Genomic DNA, 20,945 nt, shown 5'->3' on the forward strand with positions numbered 1-20,945 from the left:
GAGCCCCGGCTGACACCCCCCCCCCCGCATCACATTTCCAATCGGAAGGCTTTTTTTCCAGCGGTGGGGTTTCTGCAAGGTCGCCATCTGGGCCGAATCCCACACTGGACCCACCCAGGTTTGGCCTTTGCGGGGGGGGGGGGTGGAAACCGCAAAAAAAGGCCCAGACAATCCCCCCCAGGAGCCGGGCTTTCTCAGGGGTGGGTGGGCTCCAGCTCCGTCACCCCCATCTGGCCCGCCCTTTTCTTCCCTAAAGCCCCATTTCTGGGACCCCTTCGTGAGTTTCCCCCCTTTGCAGCCCCCTCCCTCCTTCCCTGCACCACCCCCAGACTGGGGGGCCTTAAAGTAACTTTGTCCAAACCCGGGAAAAAGGGGGGGCGAGGGTGCGGGGGGAGGGGAAGAAAGCGCTGCGAGGGACGATCCTTCCTTTCCCCCTCTGCCACCCCCCCAAAAAGGGGTGCCTGCAGGATCTTGGGGGGAAGAACGGGGCAACCCAGGGACACCCACAGACAAAGGGCCCAGGGGGAGAGAGGGATCGAGACCCCCTCCCAGACTTCCCCTCCCCCCCACGAGGAAGAGGAGGAGGCCCAAGACAAAAAAAATCTGGTATCTCCCCCCCCCCCCGTCCCGATTGCTCACCTCCTTGCCGGTCCTGTGGCGGGAAGGGAAACTGGGAGGAAACTCGCGAGGAAGCAAACAAAGCAGCCTCTTCCCCGGGGATCCTAGAGGTGAGGGGGCAGGAGGAGGCCGGGGCGGGCTTCCCACTTCCTTAGGAAAGCCCAGGAGGTCCCACCGAACACCCGCAGACCAAAGGCCCGGGTGTCCTGCCGGGGGGGGGGGGGAGCCGCGGAGGGCGGGATCGAGACCCCTCCCGGGCTTCCCCTCTGCCCCCCTCCCGAAATCCCCTTCCCAAGGACGAAGAGAAGGACAAAAAAATAGACGCTCCTCTCCCCCCCCCCTTGCAAGGCCTTCGTGCATTGCAGACCCAGCGAGAGGAGGGGCCCCATCCCGGATGGCTCGGGCTCGGGGGGGGGGGTCGAATCTCCTTTTTCTGGGTATTTTTAAAAATCTCTCTGTCTCTGCAACCCCTTTGGCCCCTTCCATCACTCACCCCAGCCTTGACCCCCCCCCCCCGATTGTTCACCTCCTTCCACGTCCTCTGGCGGGAAACTCGCGAGGAAGCCCCTCCTCTCCCCCCCCTTGCAAAGCGGCCTTTTCCCCGGGGAGGGGATTCTAGAGGTGTGGGGGGGCAGGAGGAGGGGGGGCGGAGCCGGGCCTCCCACCACCCCCTCCGGTTCCCCTTCGCCGGGAGCCGCCCCTCCTTTTCCCCCTTTGATCGCGCTCGGTTTCCCTGTTGGAAAGAAGGGGGGAGGAGGGGGGGTCCCACAACAAAGTGGGTGTCGGGGGGGGGAGGAAGAGCGGGAGGGGGCCAAACCTCAAGGGGAGCAAGAGTGGGGAGACCCAATTGGGGGTTGCGAGAGCCCCCTTAGTCCTCCTCCCCCCACCAAGAGGGTCCGCCAAGCATTTCATGAGGTGCCCTCCGGATTAAAAAAAAAAACAGGGAGGGCGCCCTATGGTCCTTTCCCCGCGCAGCTCAACCCCTTTGGGGAGATTTGCCCCCCCTTGGGGGTGGCCCTCCTGGTGTGGAGCCCCCCCACCCCCACGGAAAGAAAGGGGGGGAAGAGTCCGAGGGGAAGGCGGGACCCCTCCCCCCAGGGGGTGAGGGAGGGGGAGGCAGGGGGAGAAAGGAAGACTGAGCTTCTCAAAGGAAGCCTTCGGGACGCAAGGGATGTGTGTGTTTTTTTTTTTAATGAATGATGGGTCTGTTCCTCTCTCAAATCCCCTCCTCTCTCTTCCGAAAGGGCCGGAGGTGACTTACATCCTAAGAAGATCATATTTAAAGCTAAAAACAGGAAATAGGCAAATAAGTTTAAAAGAATAAAAATATACGACCATGCTAAAAACAGGATGAAAAAGCAATGCCAAATACACATTCAACCCAACAAGCAAGAAAACAGAACAAACCTTTTTTTAGAAACCTCACGGAGGAAACCATGCACAGAGGGGCAAAACAGATCCCGGAGGGACGTCACGGGTTAAAGGGTCAGGGTGTCCAACTGGAGTCCCCCCAGCATCGCCCGCTGGGTTCTCCCCTCCAGGAAGGAACGGAGCCACCGTAAAAAAGATGCCCCCCCAAGTCCCATCCTGGAGAAAAAGACCCAGAAGGACACCGTAGACGATAGTATCGAAGGCTCAGGAGAGGCCGAACAGAACCCAAAGGGGACACACACACTCCCCTTGTCCAGATCCCAGCCGAGGTTGTCCACCAAAGAGGACCAAAACTCTCGTCTCTATCCTCTAACCAGGCCTGAAATGGATCAGATTGAAAGGGATCCCGGTCATCCGTCTCCTGCAGGAACCGCTGGAGCTGAGAAACCACCAAAACGCTCCGGGATCTTGCCCAGGAAGTGGAATCTGGGAGAATGGCCCCTCGTTGTCCAGTAGGCTGGGATCCCGGGAGGGCTTCTTTTCTTCTTGCCTATCCTCCCTGCCAGGAGGCCTTCGCCACTCCCTCTACCCACTAGGCCATCTCTCCCTCTGTCCGGCTGCTTTTCTGAGCCAGGAAGGGCCAGGGTCCCCCATTCCTCAGGGGAGGGGCATTCACCTCTCCAGGAGTCCTGTCCACACCATCCAGCTCCCCCACCTCAAAAGCGGTCATGGAAACGGGACAAGCAGGGGCCAGGATGGCATCCACCAGACCTGCCTTGATTCCAGCAAGGTCTACCTGGCAGGGGTGTGTGTGCAATGTCCGGAAACGACCTCCGGTTGGCAGGTTGGGTGGCGGGAAGCCTCTCACCCTTTTCTGGGTCTTCTCACTCCCCCTCCACCAGAAACCCCTTTTGCTTTTTACTCCCACCTTGTGAGGGAAGGGCAGGTGGAGGCCCCCGCCTTTATCTAGTTCCTGTGCAGAGGCAGCCATGCGTCCCTTCTTGACGGGGGGCGAGAGGGGCTCTTTCGTGCTCCTTTGTCGCTCTGGGCACCCCTCCCCTCCTCAGGCCTCCCCCCCTCAGGTGGAAAGCCCCTTTCTTGGGGATCCTGCAAGGGAAGATTGGGAGAGGGATTTTCCTGTCCTTCACCCCCCCCAATCGTCCTCCCCTGAATGCCCCCCCAGTGTTATCCCTGTTCTCTCCATCTGCCCCTTGCCCATGCCTCAGGGAACATCTTTGGATGTCTGCACATCTTCTTCCAGGGGGAGGAGCATAAAATCGGTTGTTCAATTTTAGCAGCAGGATTCATTTTCTTGTCTTCTTTGTCCTCAGAGTGATCGGCTGCCATTGCTCCTCTTCATGGGCTCCATTTTTCCGGGTAGTCGAACTAGCAGTTGTTTTCCAGGAATTGTTCATTTTCCCAGATGAGTCTGAGAGTGGCTAATGTGCCTCTAGACCAGTGATGGGGAACCTATGGCACACATGCCACAGCTGGCATGCAGAGCCCTCTCTGTGAGCACATGAGCCATGAGTTGCTGGATTGCTACCCCCTGCAGCTGAACCTCGGGAACTGTCTGGGGCTGTATGAATGGAGAAATATCTGTCCTCCGATCCTGGCTTTCGGCAACTGACTCTGCTGGTGCTGTAGTCCAGCAGAGGGATGCAATGGCAGCCATTACTGTTCTAGCCTGACGAGGGATTAGAGGGCCGGTAAGTATTTTGCTGTTAATACTGCCCCTAGAATTTAAACAAGCATTTAACCCTTGCAGTGCAGGGGCAGCCCCACGACAAGGGTTAAAAAAAAGTTAGCTGACAGTTCAGCTTTAACGTTTTGTTGAGGTGACCAACACAAGTGACGCCTCTGCCTGCAACACCAGCCAAGTTGGTTTTGTGTTGTAATTTGTATTTATTTATTCATTTATTTATTTATTGGCAAAGCCAACACCATATTCCCTGGTCTCACCTGAGCACCAATTTCATACTTGACCTAAAAGACACCTAAGTGCTAAAACCAGAAACTGCATGGAATGTGAGAACAGTTACCAGTAGGCTTCAAGTGGCCCAGAAGTATGGTTACAACACCAAAGTGAAACCACAGGAGTTCCAACTGGGACCAAAGGCAGTCCGTCTACTCCCCTCCAAATCAGCAAATGTTATTTTTATTTATTTATTTATTTATTTATTTATTTATTTATTTATATTTTATTTTATTTATACCCCGCCCATCTGGTATATTCTACCACTCTGGGCGGCTAACAACAAACATATATAGAATTAAATTTAATAAATACATTGACATCATTGGTAACAAAACATTCCAAAAGATAATAAATGATAGATAGCCAAGAGAAAGGAAGTTAAATGCTGACAGGAGGGAAGGCCTGGATGTAAAGCCATGTTTTTAGTTGAATTTTAAATGTACCCAGGGTAGGGGCCGCACGAATCTCAGGAGGGAGATTGTTCCAAAGGCGAGGAGCCACCGCCGAGAAGGCCCGGTTTCGAGTCTTTTCCCTCTGGGCCTCCCTCGGCGTCAGGCTCCTCAGCCTCACCTCCTGGCTCACGTGGGTGGTCTGGGTAGATCTTGGTGGCAGCAGGCGTTCCGCCACGTATTGAGGTCCCAAACCGTTTAGGGCCTTATATGTGAGCATTAAAACTTTGAAGTCGATACGGAAACGAATGGGCAGCCAATGCAGTCTGGCCAGGGTAGGAGAAATGTGTTGGTGTTTTCTCACACCAGTAAGGAGTCTGGCCGCTGCATTCTGCACCATCTGAAGTTTCCGCATCAACCTCAAAAGCAGCCCCACGTAGAGCACATTGCAGTGGTCTAATCTTGAGATTACGAGCGCGTGCACCAAGGTAGTGAGTGCCCCCCTGTCAAGGTAGGGCCGCAGCTGGGCTATCCGCCAAAGATGGAAAAAGGTGGAGCGGACAACCGACGCCACCTGTGTTTCCATGGTGAGCGTCGGGTCCAAATGTACGCCCAAGCTGCGGACCCCACTCTCTGGAACCCAGGCCACCCCCCCAAACGAGAGGCCACCAGCCACAGGGGCCCCCACCCTCAGAAACTCCGTCTTGTCCGGGTTCAGCCTCAGCCCGTTCTCCTGCATCCATTCCAGTACGGTCCCCAGGCAGCGCTGGAGGGACAGGACGGCATCACCTGCAGTTGGTAAAAAGGAGATGTAGAGCTGTGTGTCATCAGCATACTGGTGACACGACGCTCCACACCCCCTGATGACGCCAGCCAGCGGCCTCATATAGATGTTGAACAGCATTGGGGAGAGAATCGACCCCTGTGGAACCCCACAATTGGAACTTCACAGGGCCAAGACATTCTCCCCAAGCTGTACTCTCTGGGGGCGGTCCTCCAAGAAGGAACAGAGCCAGGCTAACACCAAGCCATCAATTCCCAACTCGGAGAGCCTCCCCAGGAGGATACCATGGCCCAGGCCCCGCCCCTTTTCTCTCATTTCCCCCTTCCCCACCCCCACCCCGCAAGAAGGCGCCTGCGCAGCGAGAGAGAGCCTGAGGAACTTAGACAGGTGGGGGGTCCGCCTCTCTTCCGCGCCTGCGCACAAAAGGAAGGCCCAAGGGAGTCACCGCCCCCTGCGTGAGGAGAAAGCCCGCCCTTTTCCCCCTCTCCCTCCCCTCATTCCTCGAAGTGGACGGTTGGGGGAAGGGGTTTTAGGCTGAAGATTCTGCCCCCACCGCCTCTCCTCAGCCCAACCCCTGCAGAGAAAAAAAAAAAAGGGGGGGTCGTCGTTGCCCCCCCATAAGGAGCCTGGCCAGGAAAGGCGGCTGAGAAAGGGGGGGGGGCTTCAAAGGGGGGGCGGTCGGTCCTCCCATGACTCGGGGTCGCCCAGAGGCTTCTTGCCTCCGCCCATCATCCTCACATGCCTCTCTTCGCGGGCGTGGGGGGGTCGGAATCAGAAGGCTTCCCCTCCCTTGATCGGGGCCCTGGAAAGAGTGATGGGGGGGTTCCGTCTGTCCTTCCCACCCCCTACCAGTCAGACTCTTCAGGCGAAGGCCTTGGATTTCCCTTCGGGTCTCTTTTTCTAACCGCTCCCCCCCCCCGCAAGGAGTTAAAGGGAGGGGGAGAGAAATTCTCCATTATTTTCCCTCCCCCCCACACCTTTTTTCCTACTCTTCTGCTCACCCCCGCCACTCACTCCCTTCATTTATTTGGGGGGGGGGAAGGGAAGAACATAGAGCTACTAAAGGGAAGGGAAGGGAAGAGGTTCTCCTCCCACCGGAAGCGGAAGCCGTGCGCCCGCCTCTCTCCTTCCCTCCCACCTCTATGGTCCCTGGGAAGGCGGCCTTGCAGAGCGGGGAGGCCTCGTGAGTTTTCCCGCTTCGAGACCGAGAAGGAGGTGGGCGAGGGGGGACCGGGGCGGGGCTGGGGGAGATTTCCTGGAAATGAAATGCAACACCCGCTTCCTTGTTGCGGGTGGTCGGGGGGGGGGGCCTTCCCCATGCCATCCGGAGTGCCAATCATCCCTCCCCCTGGGGTTGCCTTTTTGTTTTCCCTCCTGGGATTTTCAGGGGGGGGGTCCGTGTGAGGTTCGGGGCGGGGGTAATAAAGGGGTGCGGGTGGGTCTCATACCAGGAAGTCTCTGCCCTTGTGGGTGAAGAATGAGGAAAGCTCAATTTTGGGTGGTGGTGGTGGGGAAATACGAGCCATTATGTACTGAAATCTGTTAGTAGGTTTTATTATTAGGTATCTTATTGTATCGTGTATTTTATTATATTTTATTACTCCTGTAAGCCGCCCCAAGTAGGCTTTGTCTAGAGGGGCGGGGTATAAGTCCAAATAAAGTAAAGTAAAAAAGTAAAGAAATTCATTGGGGGGGAGAAACAGGCGGGAATCATTGTCAAAATGTGAGGGGAAACGAATCCATGGTGAGGAAGGCAAACGGGGGGGGGGGTGAGAAAAGGAAGGAAGTTTCGAGGAGAGCGAGGCACCCTCTTCTCCTTTCTTATTTCCACCATCACCCAAAAAGGGAAAAGTCTTGCCCTGAGCGATCCAGTCACAGATCTTGCTGTCCTGTGTCGTCAAATGGCACGACACGGATCACCAAACCCTTGCACACGGCTCAATTGGCCCCCAGATCGCCACCAGGTAGCAGAGAGTCCCTCTGGAAATGCACCCCTCGGGCCTTAGGTCTCCTGGGCCTGCCGGGTTTCCTTTCGGACTGCCTGGAAAATACAAGGAAGAGACACGACATGTGTGTGTGGGGGCTGACCCTCGCCTCAGAAAGAGCAGCTGGTGCAAGAAGGAAAATAAGCCACCTTCCCTGTGATATCAAAAGGTCTTCTGCTTTCTTTGTCCGCTGCTGTGTTGGGTAATCCATGCCATGCAGTTTGAGGACACAGGACAGCAAGATCTGTGGCTGTTTCGCTTTTCCCCCAAAGGCAGCTGTAAAGGAGAGCAGTATTAAGGAGTCATGGTAAAATCCCTTATTTCAGAGGTCTGTGAAACTCTTTGCCACAACATAGAGAGGATGACATCTGGCCTAGATTCCTAGATTTTAGAAGGAAGGGACCTCCCAAGGCCAGATGCAGGGGAATGGACATCAGAAGACAATCTAGTCTCGTGTGCACCCAGAGCCATCTGGTGGGGCCACGGGGAGATGCAGGGAGCTGGACTAAGAGGGGCCCTTGGCCTGATCCAGCACAGAGCTCTTCTGATGTTCTTATGACTGGTTGCTTATTTTTTTCTCCAGGTTGGGCAAACAGGGAGGTTGGTTTGGTTTGGCTCACTCACACACACCCCTTTGGTATCAGAGATTATAAATCGTCATGCTGTATGTTTTAGTACACAGTAGGGCACAAAATTGTGTAGCCGGGCAAAAAAATTGAGAGGTATAGAAGATTTTTTTTTTTACTGTGCCTTTCTCCTTTCAGCTGCCGGTGACTTTTGAGGAGGTGGCCACGTGTCTCTTCCAGGGAGAATAGAATCTTCTAGATCCAGCCTAGTGAGTGAGGACATCGTGCTGGCGATTTTTGGGGGCCAAGTCTCTCCAGGTAAGGATCTCTTTGCCTCTTGGGCATCGATAGGGAGGTCCCTTTCCCCTACCAAAATTGTAATGACTCTAGCAAGGGTGTGCTTCTCTTCCCCTTGTAACATAATCTACCCAGATATCTGCCATTTTATCAATACATATTTACTTTAACAATACACTTTAGCCTGTCATTAGTAGCTATATTCCATTCTTCTTTATCCCTTTTACAGTATTTTAATTGAAAATCATGTTTCCTTTCCCTGTCCTTTCTTGTCACGGATCTTGCTGCTGTTAATGTATCCCAAATTAATAACATGTTTCTTTAACTCTCCTCTAACGTCCCTTTTGTCTGGAAAAAAATGTTCTCAGAGTTTGAACCTCGTTCTAATGGTTTCATATCCCACCACATTACTATATTTCCTCAAATTAGGAAGCATCAACTCTCCTACTTTTGAGCTTCTTCTTAATCCTTGCCTTTTTATCACCATTTCAAAATTAGTTTGTCTATTGAAATTTATTATTATTTAATTGCTTATATGGGACCTTTCTCCTTATAGGAGACCGAAGGCAGCTCACGTATATTAAGTTTCAGAAACAAGATAAGAATAAAGACGTTTGAAGATTTGTACGTTCGAAATGAGCATTACTGATTAAAAGCCTTCCTGAAGAGGAAGGTCTTTGCCTGATGATGGAAGGACAAGAGGGAGGGGTACAACCTGGCTTCTCAGGGCCGTGGATTTCAGAGTCTGGGAGCTGCCACTGAGAGGGCCCTGCCTCGTGTCCTCCCCAAGCGAGTTTGGAAAGGTGGTAGAATCGAGAGCTGCCCCCACCCACCCGCAGAACATCTTAAAAACTGAGAAAGCTCATATGGGGTGATGCAACCCTTTGAATAACCTGGACCCAAGCCATATAGGGGCTTTAGAGGCAATGACCAGCAATTTGAATTGGGTTCAGAAACAGATCGGCAGCCAGAAAAGCTGTTGTGATCAGGGAGTTCCACGCTCCCTGCTCTTCAGTTATCTTTGTCAGTAGCGTCCTAAATAAATATTATTCTGGGCAAAATCTTCATTTTAGTGACTTCTGTTCTATAGTTATCTAATTTATTTTTCATTTCTTACTTCAGTTTTTAAAAATTTTCTTCTTTTAATATTCCTGAATTCATAGGAATATTTATTTAAGTACTTTGAATCGTAATGTCATTTTTCCTCATTTATTCTTTTTCCTGCTTGCTTCAATTAAACATCATCATCTCTGATTTATGCCAATTTCTCTGTGACCCTGTTATCTCTCCAAATTCTCTTCATTGTAGCTTTACCCTGCCTGTAACTCTTAATGGGTTTCCTGTGGTTAAGAATGAGTTCTCCGTGAACAACTATTCTTCACCCTATGCTTAATCCTTATACCACAAATTGATTTATCTTCTCCAATAACATTTGCCAGCAATTCTATAATTAAAACAATATTGGGGAGAAAACACGTCTCTGGCTAGTACCATGACCTGAGGGTATCTGCTCTTTTTTGCCCTCATTTTCCAGATACGGTTTTCTCTGAATATAATTTGATGGTTTGTTTAATTTAATGAATTAATTCTGGACTGCCTTTCTCTCAGTAAGGGATCCAAGGTCACTCACAAAATATTAAAAAGAACAGAATTAAAATCATAATTTTGTTGTTGTTTAGTTGTTAAGTCGTGTCCGACTCTTTGTGACCCCCATGGACCAGAGCATGCCAGGCCCTCCTGTCTTCCACTGCCTCCTGGAATTGGGTCAAATTCACGTTGGTTGGTTCGGTGACTGTCCAACCATCTCATCCTCTGCCGTCCCCTTCTCCTCCTGCCTTTACACTTTCCCAACATCAGGGTCTTTTCCAGGGAATCTTCTCATGAGATGGCCAAAGTACTGGAGCCTCAGCTTCAGGATCTGTCCTTGCAGTGAGCACTCAGGTTTGATTTCCTTAATTCCTTAAGCATAATTAGTTAAACATTTAAAAAAACAGTTAAACTATATGCTGACTAAAATGCAATTGAATAATTAAAAGCAAGTGAAGGTTTAAACTAAAATTAAAACAGGCATTCAGGAGCTCAGTCAGGGCTGTTAAAAACCTGCCTTTAAAAGGCGGGTTTTCGGCTGTTGGTAGAAGGTTAAAAGGGAGAAGAGTCAGCCTGATCTACTGAGGGAGGAGAGGGTCCCATAGCCTGGGAGCTGCCCCAGAGAAGGCCCTCTCTCAGGTTCCCATCGGCTGTGCCTCTGCTGGCCACGGGACCAGGAAGAGGGCCTCCTCTGAGGAGGATCTGAAATGCTGAGAAGGCTCCTCTGGGGAGCAAGCCCGATAGGGCTTTGTAGATGATGACCAGCACTTCGAATGGAACATGGAAACAGACTGGCCCCCCTCTGTCGCATCCTTCTGTCGTCAGGCAAAGGCCGTCCTTTTCAAGCAGGTTTGGGAACTTCAGCCAGCTCAAAATGCAAACAGCCCCATGGCTGACCAGTTTGGTCTTCCGTCTCTTTCATCTGTTTTTCTCTAAGGCTAGTCCTTCTCATAACTAGAGTATCCCATGTAATACATTTACTACATTACTCTTTATTGCTCATCGTCCATAATGCCTTTTTTTATAGTACCTTATCATCTATATTCTTTTGGTGGAAACAACCTGCGTCTGTCTTCCATCTTTTAGCTTCCTTGTAATATTTTTTTTCATGAAACTTAATGCAGACCATAAGGTGTCATCCATGTGCAGAAGACACACAATTCTTTTTTCTCTGTGGCCACCTTTGCAGTGGATGCCGTCCAGACCCTTGAGTGTAGCCTGGCTTTGGGACTGGGATGGCCGAGGGCTCACAGGCTCGGGCAGAACCCGAACAAGATGGAGAACGCAGGGGCGAGACTAGTGACTGGTGTGAGCAAATTTGACCCTATCCATCCAGTTCTGGCCAGCCTCCACGGGTTACCTGTTGTGTCCTGGATCCGGTTCATCGTTTGGACGCTCACGTACAAACCCCTCCCCAGTTTGGGCCCTCGTTACCTGTCAAGAGCGTCTTTCCCCAGTGCCACCTGCCTGATCCACCAGATCTTCCCAGTCTAGACTCTTCCGTGTAGCCACCCCAAAGGAGGCTCAAAAGTTTTCTGCAAGAGGCCAGGGCCTTCTTCATGGTGGCACCAACCTTCTGAAATCAGTTTCCAGAGGGGTTAAGACTGGCTCCTTCCCTGAGGTTGTTTAGAACAATAGTACCCAAACTTTTTAAAACTGCGGACCAGTTGGGGGGCAGGATCCGAACACGTGGGGGGCATCCACAGGTATGTGGGGTAGACAGGGCATGCTTGCATGCGTGTGCAGATGAGTGAGGGGCGCTTGCAGGTGGGCAGGGCACGCTCATGGATGGATGGATGGGCGGGGCATGCTCACGTGCATGCACGGGTGGGGAAGCATCTGTGGGTGGGGGTGGGAGATCTGTCTCTGCGGCCTGGTCCTGCTGCGGACCCCTGGTTTAGAAGACAAAACCCTCTTTTTGGCAGCTTGTTTTCCTCCTCTCCTGCTGTTTGTAGAGAAACTGATTTCGGTTTTTATCCTATTAGTGTTTTCATCTCTTGAGCAGATAATGTATGTTCTAATTTGTTGACAGACTGCCCATAATAGTGATTTTGCACTAAAGTGCAGAATATAAATTAAATAAATAAACAAATAAACTGTGCGCCAGCTCCACCCCTTCCTGGAGAGGTCTGATCTGGCCAGGGTGACACAGGCCCTAGTTACAGTTTGGCTGGATTATTGTGACGGGTGTAAGGCATTCCCCCCAAAGGGGGAAGGAGCCACTTTAGTTACCCCCTTCCCACCACCCTTTGAACCCAGGCTGGGTGAAACCTGAAGGGTGTGTGAATTAGCCACTATGGGCAAGCTTCTGACCCTAGCTTTTTGCCTGTCACCTTTTCCCTGGACAGAGACTCTCCTGTTTGTGTTCTTTGCGACTAACACCAAACAGACTAGGTAGACCACCCAAATAACAAAATTAAGTAGCATAGCCGTATAGCCAAGGCATTTTCTTTAGGCGCTCCACTCCTTTTCTCCCCAAGGATCACGCCTTGGTAAAATATTAAAAAGTGTATTAAAAATTATTGAAAAGTAAACAAATTTTAAAAGGTCGTCCAGCTTCAAAACAGTGCAAAAGCAGCAAGAATCCATATTCAGATAACCACTTGAGGTCTACCTAAAAGCCAACCCCATAAAACAATAAAAGCTCGTTCGTTCTGCCTGTGGGAGACCGAGCAGGAAGCCCGGATGTCCCACCTAGAGGGGGGGGGATGTGTGAGGATGAGGGTACCCCTGAAGGGCACTCCTCAGAGTGTACCGCCTGCTTCCTTGGCTGAGGAGATTGAGGGACACATGGACCACCCCGGAGGAGAACTTCAAGGGACTGCATTTAGAAGGGCAGAGGCAGAAAGGACAAGATAAGAGCCACCAGAGGACATCATTTTGGCAGGAAAGAGAGAGGGGAGGAAAGGAAAGGGGAAAGTTGGGGGCAGTTAGAAAAATGAGGAGGAAGAAGCTTGTTGGGTGAAGGGGAAGGAGTGGAAGGAAAAGATCTATAGAAAGCCACCTTGGTGGGGTGAGACAAGAGAGGGAGAACAAAGGAGAAAGCTAAGAGAGCGGCCACAACGTAGGGCAGGTGAGGTGAGGAAGTTGACTCCGCCCAACCTTTCCAACAGATCTTCTATCTCGGGCATCACATTTTGATATCAAATTCAGCTGTCCGAAATCTATACAGAATCAGCTACGGCCCTCAGGTTTGGACACTAACACTGGGTGACTACACCATGTGCTCCAAGAAGGTTCTGTTGTTGTTGTTTAGTCGTGTCCGACTCTTCATGACCCCATGGACCAGAGCACACCAGGCCCTCCTGTCTTCCCCTGCCTCCCGGAGTTTGGTCAGATTCATGTAGGTCGCTTCGATGACACTGTCCAACGATCTCATCCTCTGTCATCCCCTTCTCCTCCTGCCTTCACTCTTTCCCAACATCAGGGTCTTTTCCAGGGAGTCTTCTCATGAGATGGCCAAAGTATTGGAGCCTCAGCTTCAGGATCTGTCCTTCCAGTGAGCACTCAGGGTTGATTTCCTTCAGAATGGAGAGGTTTGTTCTCCTTGCAGTCCCCACTGATCTTCATACCACTCCAAGGGGTTGTACAAATTTGATGTTCTCTTTGTCGGGCATGTCTGAGAATTGAGGAAAACCCTTCTTGAAATTCTGTCTCTCGTTCCTTCAACTGGGCTCTGTGAGCTAGATCTCGAACTGGTGCTGTCTCTAATCAGGAAGATCTTTTTCTAAGCTCTTTTTGAGACTCAGGCCCTAAACAGATCTCTGAATAGTGCCTCCCTATCTTGCCACCCCTTGAGCAGGCTTATGTGGAACGTTGGTATCTGTTTCTTCTTCTTGGCCGTCCTTATTTCATAGTCTGCTGTTGCTAACTTGACCCAATCTAACTTTATAGGGCCCTTTCCCTTGTGAAAACAACTTGGCTGAATTGGAGGGCATGTTTTGCCCTGGCTCTAAGGTTCTAGGTTTTACCCTTCTGTCCTACCTTTTCTTTTGTTTCCATTGAGCTTGCCCTCTTGCCAAAGTGTGCACCTTTTCTAGATGTTCTTGAATCTCTAGAATCTGTTGCACCACCGTCTGGGACTCCTCTTCCCCACTTTCCTATTGATTTCTTAGAAAATCTAAAACTCTGAATCCGTCCAACATCTTCAAGGCAGCAAGATCTCTTTCTTCCTTGGTTCAGAATCCCCAATGTACAACACTGCCAAATCTGTGGAGGAGGTGATATTATTACAGGAGACTATAGGTGAGCAAGAAGTAGAAAAATGCTTCTTAAATTAAACTTTTTTCAGAGAAATGAAGTGGGGGTTGGGACAGCAAAGCTGTGACTTTTATATTCTGAGAGGGGGCAGAGCCTTTCCCTTGGTGTGTCCCCCATGCAATCCTGGTGATAGGGATGGGAAGCAGTTGTCGGGAGTGGAGGAGAGAAGAAACCCTGCAGGATTTTTTAAAAGGGAACTCCCTCCTGAATTATGATCTGATCCAAGATGCAAACTCTCATGAGTTCAGCTGAAGAAGATCTGGAATCAGAGGGGTTGATCACAGCTGAAGAAAATGCTGGAAAGTTATTATCACAGACAGCTGAATCACCACCAGATTCTCCTCCCCCACTAGCCAGAGTGAGAGATAAGCTTTGGCAGAGACTCACAACATGAAGGTCTGAGGCTCGCATGAATGCTTCTCTCAGGAACATCAGGTTGACCAGCCCTGAGTTTTAACAGAATGGAATGTTTCTAGGAATTAAATTATTGTTGCTGTTATATAATTTGTATCCAGAGGCTTGGAAGCTGAATTCTTTGGCTTGCGTCCACACTCCTTCTTATCTTGAACCTTGCTGTCTTGACCCTTGGCTTTCGGATTCTGACTTCTGACTATGGTTTGTGTTTTGGCTTTGACAATTTGTCATCTGTTTTGTATCTCCTGGACTTCTGACCTTGGCTTATTGGACTTTTGCCTGCTGAATCCCCTAGGAATGTGACACAAAGCCCCTTATCTGCCCAGTTACTGTAGATCTTCGCTGTAGGACAAATGGTCTCTTTAGTTTCCCTTCTTCTCCCTTAGGAGAAGCTGGAATGCCAGACCTCACGTGCATGTTTTGGAGGTCTCCAGATCTCCTCCACAGTCTAGTGCAAGTGTAATTTGTTGAATACTTTATAAATTCATGAAATTTTGCAGCTTCCCAAAGGGAGATGGGGAAGAAGGAACTGAGAGTCTCATCCTGCTCCATCCCCATGCCCCCACTCAAGCAGTTATGGAAATATCCACCCAGAGTGTAAATGACTGACAAATTCTGAGGTGTACTGCAAGAAAATATTTTAGTGCACTGCAGCAGCGGGAAGTCTTAGCAGTAAATTACCACCAAGAACTTCAAATAAATGAGGTAGCAGCATGATTTTATATATCAAGTCTGTCTCACGGCCAATTGACCAATGAGCGCACTGTCTACCTAGGTCATCCCTTCTCTGTCCAACTCCAATTACCCATCCCCCTCTTCCTGTATACATTTATGATTGATTAGCACAGATTACATGGCATCAACAGCTTTATATCAGAATATATGTCATAACATATTGGGTCAACTTGACCTGGAAATCCCCTCCCTTCTTCTGGTTTTTACAGTTGGTCATGAGTGCAGCCTTTGTTCCAAACACGTTTCCTCCCTTCAGACCTTGGTGGTTCCTGTTTTAGCAATCTTGTTAGTGTCAGCAAAGCATTATCTTAAAATACCACATATGGTGACAGGTGAGAGCATCTGCTAAGAGCTTTCCAAGCTATCTTGTTTTCTAAGTGAAATTTGTCCATAAGTCGCCTTTATTCTCCATAACATGACTCTAAACCAGTGCTTGGCATCAGTAATAGGCTGGATGAGAGCAAATAAACTGAAACTTAATCCAGAGAAGACAGAGGTGTTCCTGGTTAGTCAGAAGGCAAATGAGGGCATAGGGATACTACCTGTGCTTGATGGGGTTACACTCCCCCTGAAAACTCAGGTCTGCAGCTTCGGTCTGCTCCTGTATTCATCCCTAAGCTTGGATGCCCAGGTTTCGGTGGTGGCCAGGAGTGCATTTGCACAGCTAAAGCTAGTGCGCGCGCTGCGCTTGTTCCTTGAGATGTTGGAACTGGATACCGTTGACACATGCCTTAGTTGCATCCCGTTTGGATTACTGTAACACACTCTATGTGGGGCTGTCTTTGAAGATTGTTTGGGAACTTCAGCAGCCAGACTACTGACTGCAGCCAGCTACAGGGAGCATTTAACGCACCTGTTACAAGAACTGCACTGGCTACCAGTCCGTTTCCAGGCCCAATTCAAAGTGGTGGTCATTACCTATAACCCTCGAAAAATCAGGGAGCTGGACAGGGAACAGATTGTATTTTTCTTCAGTGTGGAATGGATGGTCACTCTCGAATTGGCCTTCTCAGCCACACTAGACGCTGTTCCAAGGCCTCCATACAGAGCACGTTACCATAGTCTCTCGAGACTGAAGGATGACTACACAGAATAAATTCCTATACAGCTTGGGTCCAGGCTACCTGTAGGACTGTCTCCATATATGTACCTTCCTGGTGATTAAGATGAGCAGAGGAGGCCCTCCTCTTGGCCCCATTGCCAGCCCAAGCCCAGCTGATGGGGACACGGGAGAGGGCCTTCTTGGGGGCAGCTCCCAGGCTCTGTCACTCTCCCTCGGGAGATCATGATGGCCCCTTCCCTTTTACCCCTTCTGAAAAAAGCTAAGGACCCACCTCTTCAGGCAGACTTTTACCAGTTACAGCAGAATCCCCGAACCCCATTTAATTTTTTCCATGTTTTAATGTTTTCATCTTTTAATTGCATTTTAAATCATATATTGTTTAATTTATATTTTAATATTGAACTTACTGTGTTTTTAAATGGTGTGAATGTTAATATTTTGAGCCGCTTTGGGTCCCTTGTTGGGAGAAATGCAGCATATACATAAAACTAATAATAGAGACAAGGATACCTGAAATTCCTCATGCCTTCATTTTCCACTTCCCTAACAATGTCTGTCTCCTTTGGAAAAGCAAAGCCATTCTGAAGGCTTTGACTCCTCTCTCTTTTTTTAAAAGAAAAAAATTGTAATCCTCAAAATTGTAATCTCTCAGCATGTGAGAGATCCCACCCATACTGCTTTTCTGTATGAGCATGCAGGAAAAAAGGGAATGGAATTAAAAAAATGTTTTCCCTCTCTTTCTGCTGACAATTCTGAGGTCCCTCCCTTTTGGATGACAATCGTAGACAGAACATGTACTTTGGTTTGATCCCCAATGAGATTTTTCTTTTCTGCTATACTTTTTCTCCTTCTCTGTTTTCACCAACAGGTAACAAATATGACAGCCAGAATTCTATAGAGCCAGGTATTCGGTCACTGAAAAGAATCAAGTGTGAAGCAAGAAATGAAAATGAATAGGACAGCCAAACGGAGGGAAAAAGGCAGAAGTGAATCCAGCTACATCTCTACCTTCCCAGGGTCCTGATACTTGTGAACAACTGGTTGTTAAAAAAACTCCAAAAATTAAAACATGAAAAAGGATGGAGAAAGTGTCTGAATAGAAAGCATTTAAATCTACATTAGATTTGAAAAAACACATCAACAAGTCCAAATGGAGGGAAAAGTATCCGAGAGCATGGAGCATGGAAACAGTGTAACTAGGAATAGCAATACTATATCATGTGAAAAGCACATTAAACAAGAAGAACCATATACACTCATGGAATGTGGGAAGAGCTTCAGCCAAGGCAGTCACCTTAATTCACATCAAAAAACTCACACTGGGAAGAAACCACATAAATGCATGGAATGCGGAAAGATCTTAGGGAACAGTACTTCCCTAAGTAGACATAGAAGAATTCACACAGGAGAGAAACCATATGAATGCACAGAATGTGGAAAATGCTTCAACCAAAGCAGTGCCCTAAGTAGACATCAAAGAACACACACTGGGGAGAAACCATATAATTGCATGATATGTGGAAAGAGTTTTGGTCACAACCAGAGCCTTAGTTCACATCAAAGAACACACACAGGGGAGAAACCATATAAATGCATGGAGTGTGGGAAGAGCTTTAGTCACAGCAGTTACCTTAGTACACATCAAAGAACTCACACTGGGGAGAAACCTTATGCGTGCATAGAATGTGGAAAGAACTTCAGTCACAGCCAGAGCCTTCATTCACATCTAAGAACTCACACTGTGGAGAAACCATTTACATGCACAAAATGTGGAAAGAACTTCAGTCACAGCCAGAGCCTTCATTCACATCTAAGAACTCACGCTGGGGAGAAACCATATGAATGCATGGAATGTGGAAAGAACTTCAGCCGAAGAAGTCATCTTAGTTCACATCTAAAAACTCACACTGGGGAGAAACCGTATCTCTGTATGGAATGTGGGAAGAGCTTCAGTCACCGTAGTGCTCTTAGTTCACATCTAAAGATTCACACTGGAGAGAAACCATATAAATGCATGGAATGTGGGAAGAGTTTCACTCACAGCACCCACTTTACTTCACATTTAAGAACTCACACTGGGGAGAAACCATATAAATGCATGGAATGTGGAAAGAGCTTTAGTCACAGCACTCACTTTAGCACACATCAAAGAATTCACACAGGGGAGAAACCATATATGTGTATGGAATGTGGAAAGAGCTTCAGTGACCGTAGTGCCTTTAGGTCACATCAAAGAACTCACACAGGGGAGAAACCATATATGTGTATAGAATGTGGAAAGAGCTTCAGTGACCGTAGAGCCCTTAGTTCACATCAAAGAACACACACTGGAGAGAAACCATATCATTGCCTGGAATGTGGGAAGAGCTTCAGTCACAGCAGTCATCTTAGTTCTCATCAAAGAACTCACACTGGGGAGAAACCCTATAAATGCTTGGAATGTGGAAAGAGCTTCAGTCAAAGCAATTACCTTAGTTCACATCAAAGAGCTCACACTGGCGAGAAACCGTTTATGTGTATGGAATGTGGAAAGAGCTTCAGTGATCATAGTGCACTTAGTTCACATCAAAGAACTCACACTGGGGAGAAACCCTATAAATGCATGGAATGTGGAAAGAGCTTCAGTCACAGCAGTCACCTTAGTTCACATCTAAGAACACATACTGGGGAAAAACCCTATAAATGCATGGAATGTGGAAAGAGTTTCAGTCACAGCAGTCACCTTAGTTCACATCAACGAACTCACACTGGGGAGAAACCATATAAATGTGTGGAATGCGGAAAGAGCTTCAGTCAGAGCAGTAACCTCAGTAAACATCAAAGAACTCACATTTGGGAGAACCTACATAAGTTCATGGAATGTGAAATGAGCCTCAGCTGAGGTAGTAATGTTGTAACCAAATATTTATTAGAAATTTCCTAATTTAAGGACCTAACAGATGCGAAGAAATTGGAAAGTGAATTTGTTGTTGTGTCCGACTCTTCGTGACCCCATGGACCAGAGCACGCCAGGCCTTCCTGTCTTCCACATCCTCCCGAAGTTTGGTCAAAGAAATGCAAGGAAACAATTTACTACAGTGGTGCCCCGCATAGCGATGTTAATCCGTTCCAGGATTAACGCCGCTATCTGGAACCATTTAATGCATTCCTATGGGGGGGAACTCACCGTTGAGCAAAGATCCTCCATAGCGCCGCCATTTTCGCCAACTCAGTAAGCAAGGGCAGCACGCAAAAACGCTGCGGGTGGCCATTTTGGAACCGCCTATCAGCTGTTCTGCAAACATCTCAATGTGGAGATCGGTAAGCGAAATGCTTACCGATCATCGCAATGCGATGTTTTGCCATATAAAACATCGCAATGCGATCACATTAGTGATTGCAAAAAATGCATCACTATGCAGATTCGTTGTTTAATGGTGCGCTTGTTATGCGAGGCACCACTGTATGCTACTTTACAATACCCCTACTTTACATAATGCCTCAAGAATATTGGGAACCGTAGGTGCCATCATTAGAGTCTACTTATTAATCTATCTAAAATGCACTACTGCGTTCCAATGTTCTGGAAAATCTGGTGACACTACACTTGCCACTGCTAAGTCATACCATCAAAAGGCATGCATAAGATCTTTGTGTTATTTGTAGAGGGAACGAGATCCTTCAGAGAAACAAATACAGTGGTGCCTCGCTTAGTGATGTTAATCCGTTCAGAAAAATCGCTGCTACGCAATAACATCGCTAAGCGAAAATAAAAAGCCCATAGAAACGCATTAAAACGTGGTTAATGAATTCCTATGGGCTAAAAACTCACCTTTAAGCGAAGAGCCTCCATAGGGGCGGCCATTTTCAGTGACTCTTAAGTGAGGAAACGCAGCGTGCGTCCATTTTGTTTACCCAGCGGCCATTTTTTACATACAGTGGTGCCCCGCATAACGACGTTAATCCGTTCTGGATTAATTGTCGCTATGATGAAACGTCGCTAAACGTAACGGAAAAACCCATAGGAACACATCAAACTTCGTTTAATGCGTTCCTATAGGGCCCAAACTCACCGTTCAGCGAAGATCCTCCATAGCGCCGCCATTTTCGTGCCCTCGGTAAGCGAGGAAACTGTACAAAAATAGTTGCGGTGGCCATTTTGGGCACTCGGTGGCCATTTTGGAACCGCCGATCAGCTGTTAGAAAAACATCGCAATGCGAAGATCGGTAAGCAAAACGCTTACCGATCATCGCAATGCGATGTTTTGACCATTAAAACATTGCAGTGCGATCGCATTAGCGATCTAAAAAAATAGATCGCTATGCGGATTCATCGTTAAATGCTGCGCTCGTTATGCAAGGCACCACTGTATACAAATATACCCTCCCATTAGCTGTAACAATTGCCTGCCCAAGTTATGTCTCTCCACTTTTGGAAACACTCCTTTTGGGAAAAACTCCTTCAGAGAACGCCTATTCCCTTTATCAAATACCTTAGCCATTTCCCAATCTAAGGACCAGTGTCAACCTTTCAATCCCCCAAAGCTCCTAGTATGAGTCTCTAAGTCTGGAATGTCCGCTTCTCCACCATTAACTGTACCCAAATATATATTGTGAATTTCCCAGTTAAAGGGTTCAACAGATACTAATGAAGAAACAGATTAATCTTAATTATTCTTAACAATTAACTGAAAATAAGACCGTACCTGAAAATAAGCCTTAGGATGATTTTCATGATGCTTGTAATATAAGCTCTGCCCCCCCAAAAAATATGCCACAGTTAAGTGAAACCCTGCCCTCCACCCTTGTGCAGCAATCAGAAGAAGATGACATGACTGTGTTTGAATAAATGTAGATTGTTGTGTACGAAAAAATAAACATTCCCTGAAAATAGGTGCTAATGCATTTTTGGAGCAAAA

The 20,945-nt window shown here is 48.4% G+C and overlaps 1 protein-coding gene and 1 long non-coding RNA gene across 8 annotated transcripts in view; one reads left to right on the forward strand and one right to left on the reverse strand.

Moving 5' to 3' along the window:
* The window catches only part of LOC144587444 (uncharacterized), a 75,484-nt gene extending 74,156 nt beyond the window's left edge, over positions 1-1,328 (reverse strand). Inside the window, exon 1 of the long non-coding RNA XR_013542602.1 lies at positions 1,145-1,328. This is a non-coding gene — a long non-coding RNA (uncharacterized LOC144587444). The remainder of the gene's footprint in view (positions 1-1,144) is intronic.
* Positions 29-20,945, forward strand: LOC110070406 (uncharacterized). Of its 7 annotated transcripts, XM_072987570.2 has the most exons (4): positions 29-118; positions 3,321-3,698; positions 7,890-8,009; positions 16,916-20,945. In XM_072987570.2, exon 4 carries the CDS (start codon positions 17,198-17,200, stop codon positions 18,926-18,928), a length of 1,731 nt encoding a protein of 576 aa, XP_072843671.2. In that variant the 5' UTR covers positions 29-118; positions 3,321-3,698; positions 7,890-8,009; positions 16,916-17,197; the 3' UTR covers positions 18,929-20,945. The 7 variants fall into 7 exon arrangements, with proteins under 7 accessions (XP_072843671.2, XP_078243877.1, XP_078243874.1 ...); XM_078387751.1 differs by lacking the exon at positions 3,321-3,698 and having other exon boundaries at positions 46-118; XM_078387748.1 differs by lacking the exon at positions 29-118 and having other exon boundaries at positions 1,504-3,698.

This window comes from Pogona vitticeps, chromosome 2 (genome assembly GCF_051106095.1).
Source record: "Pogona vitticeps strain Pit_001003342236 chromosome 2, PviZW2.1, whole genome shotgun sequence".
Taxonomy (NCBI): Eukaryota; Metazoa; Chordata; class Lepidosauria; order Squamata; family Agamidae; genus Pogona; species Pogona vitticeps.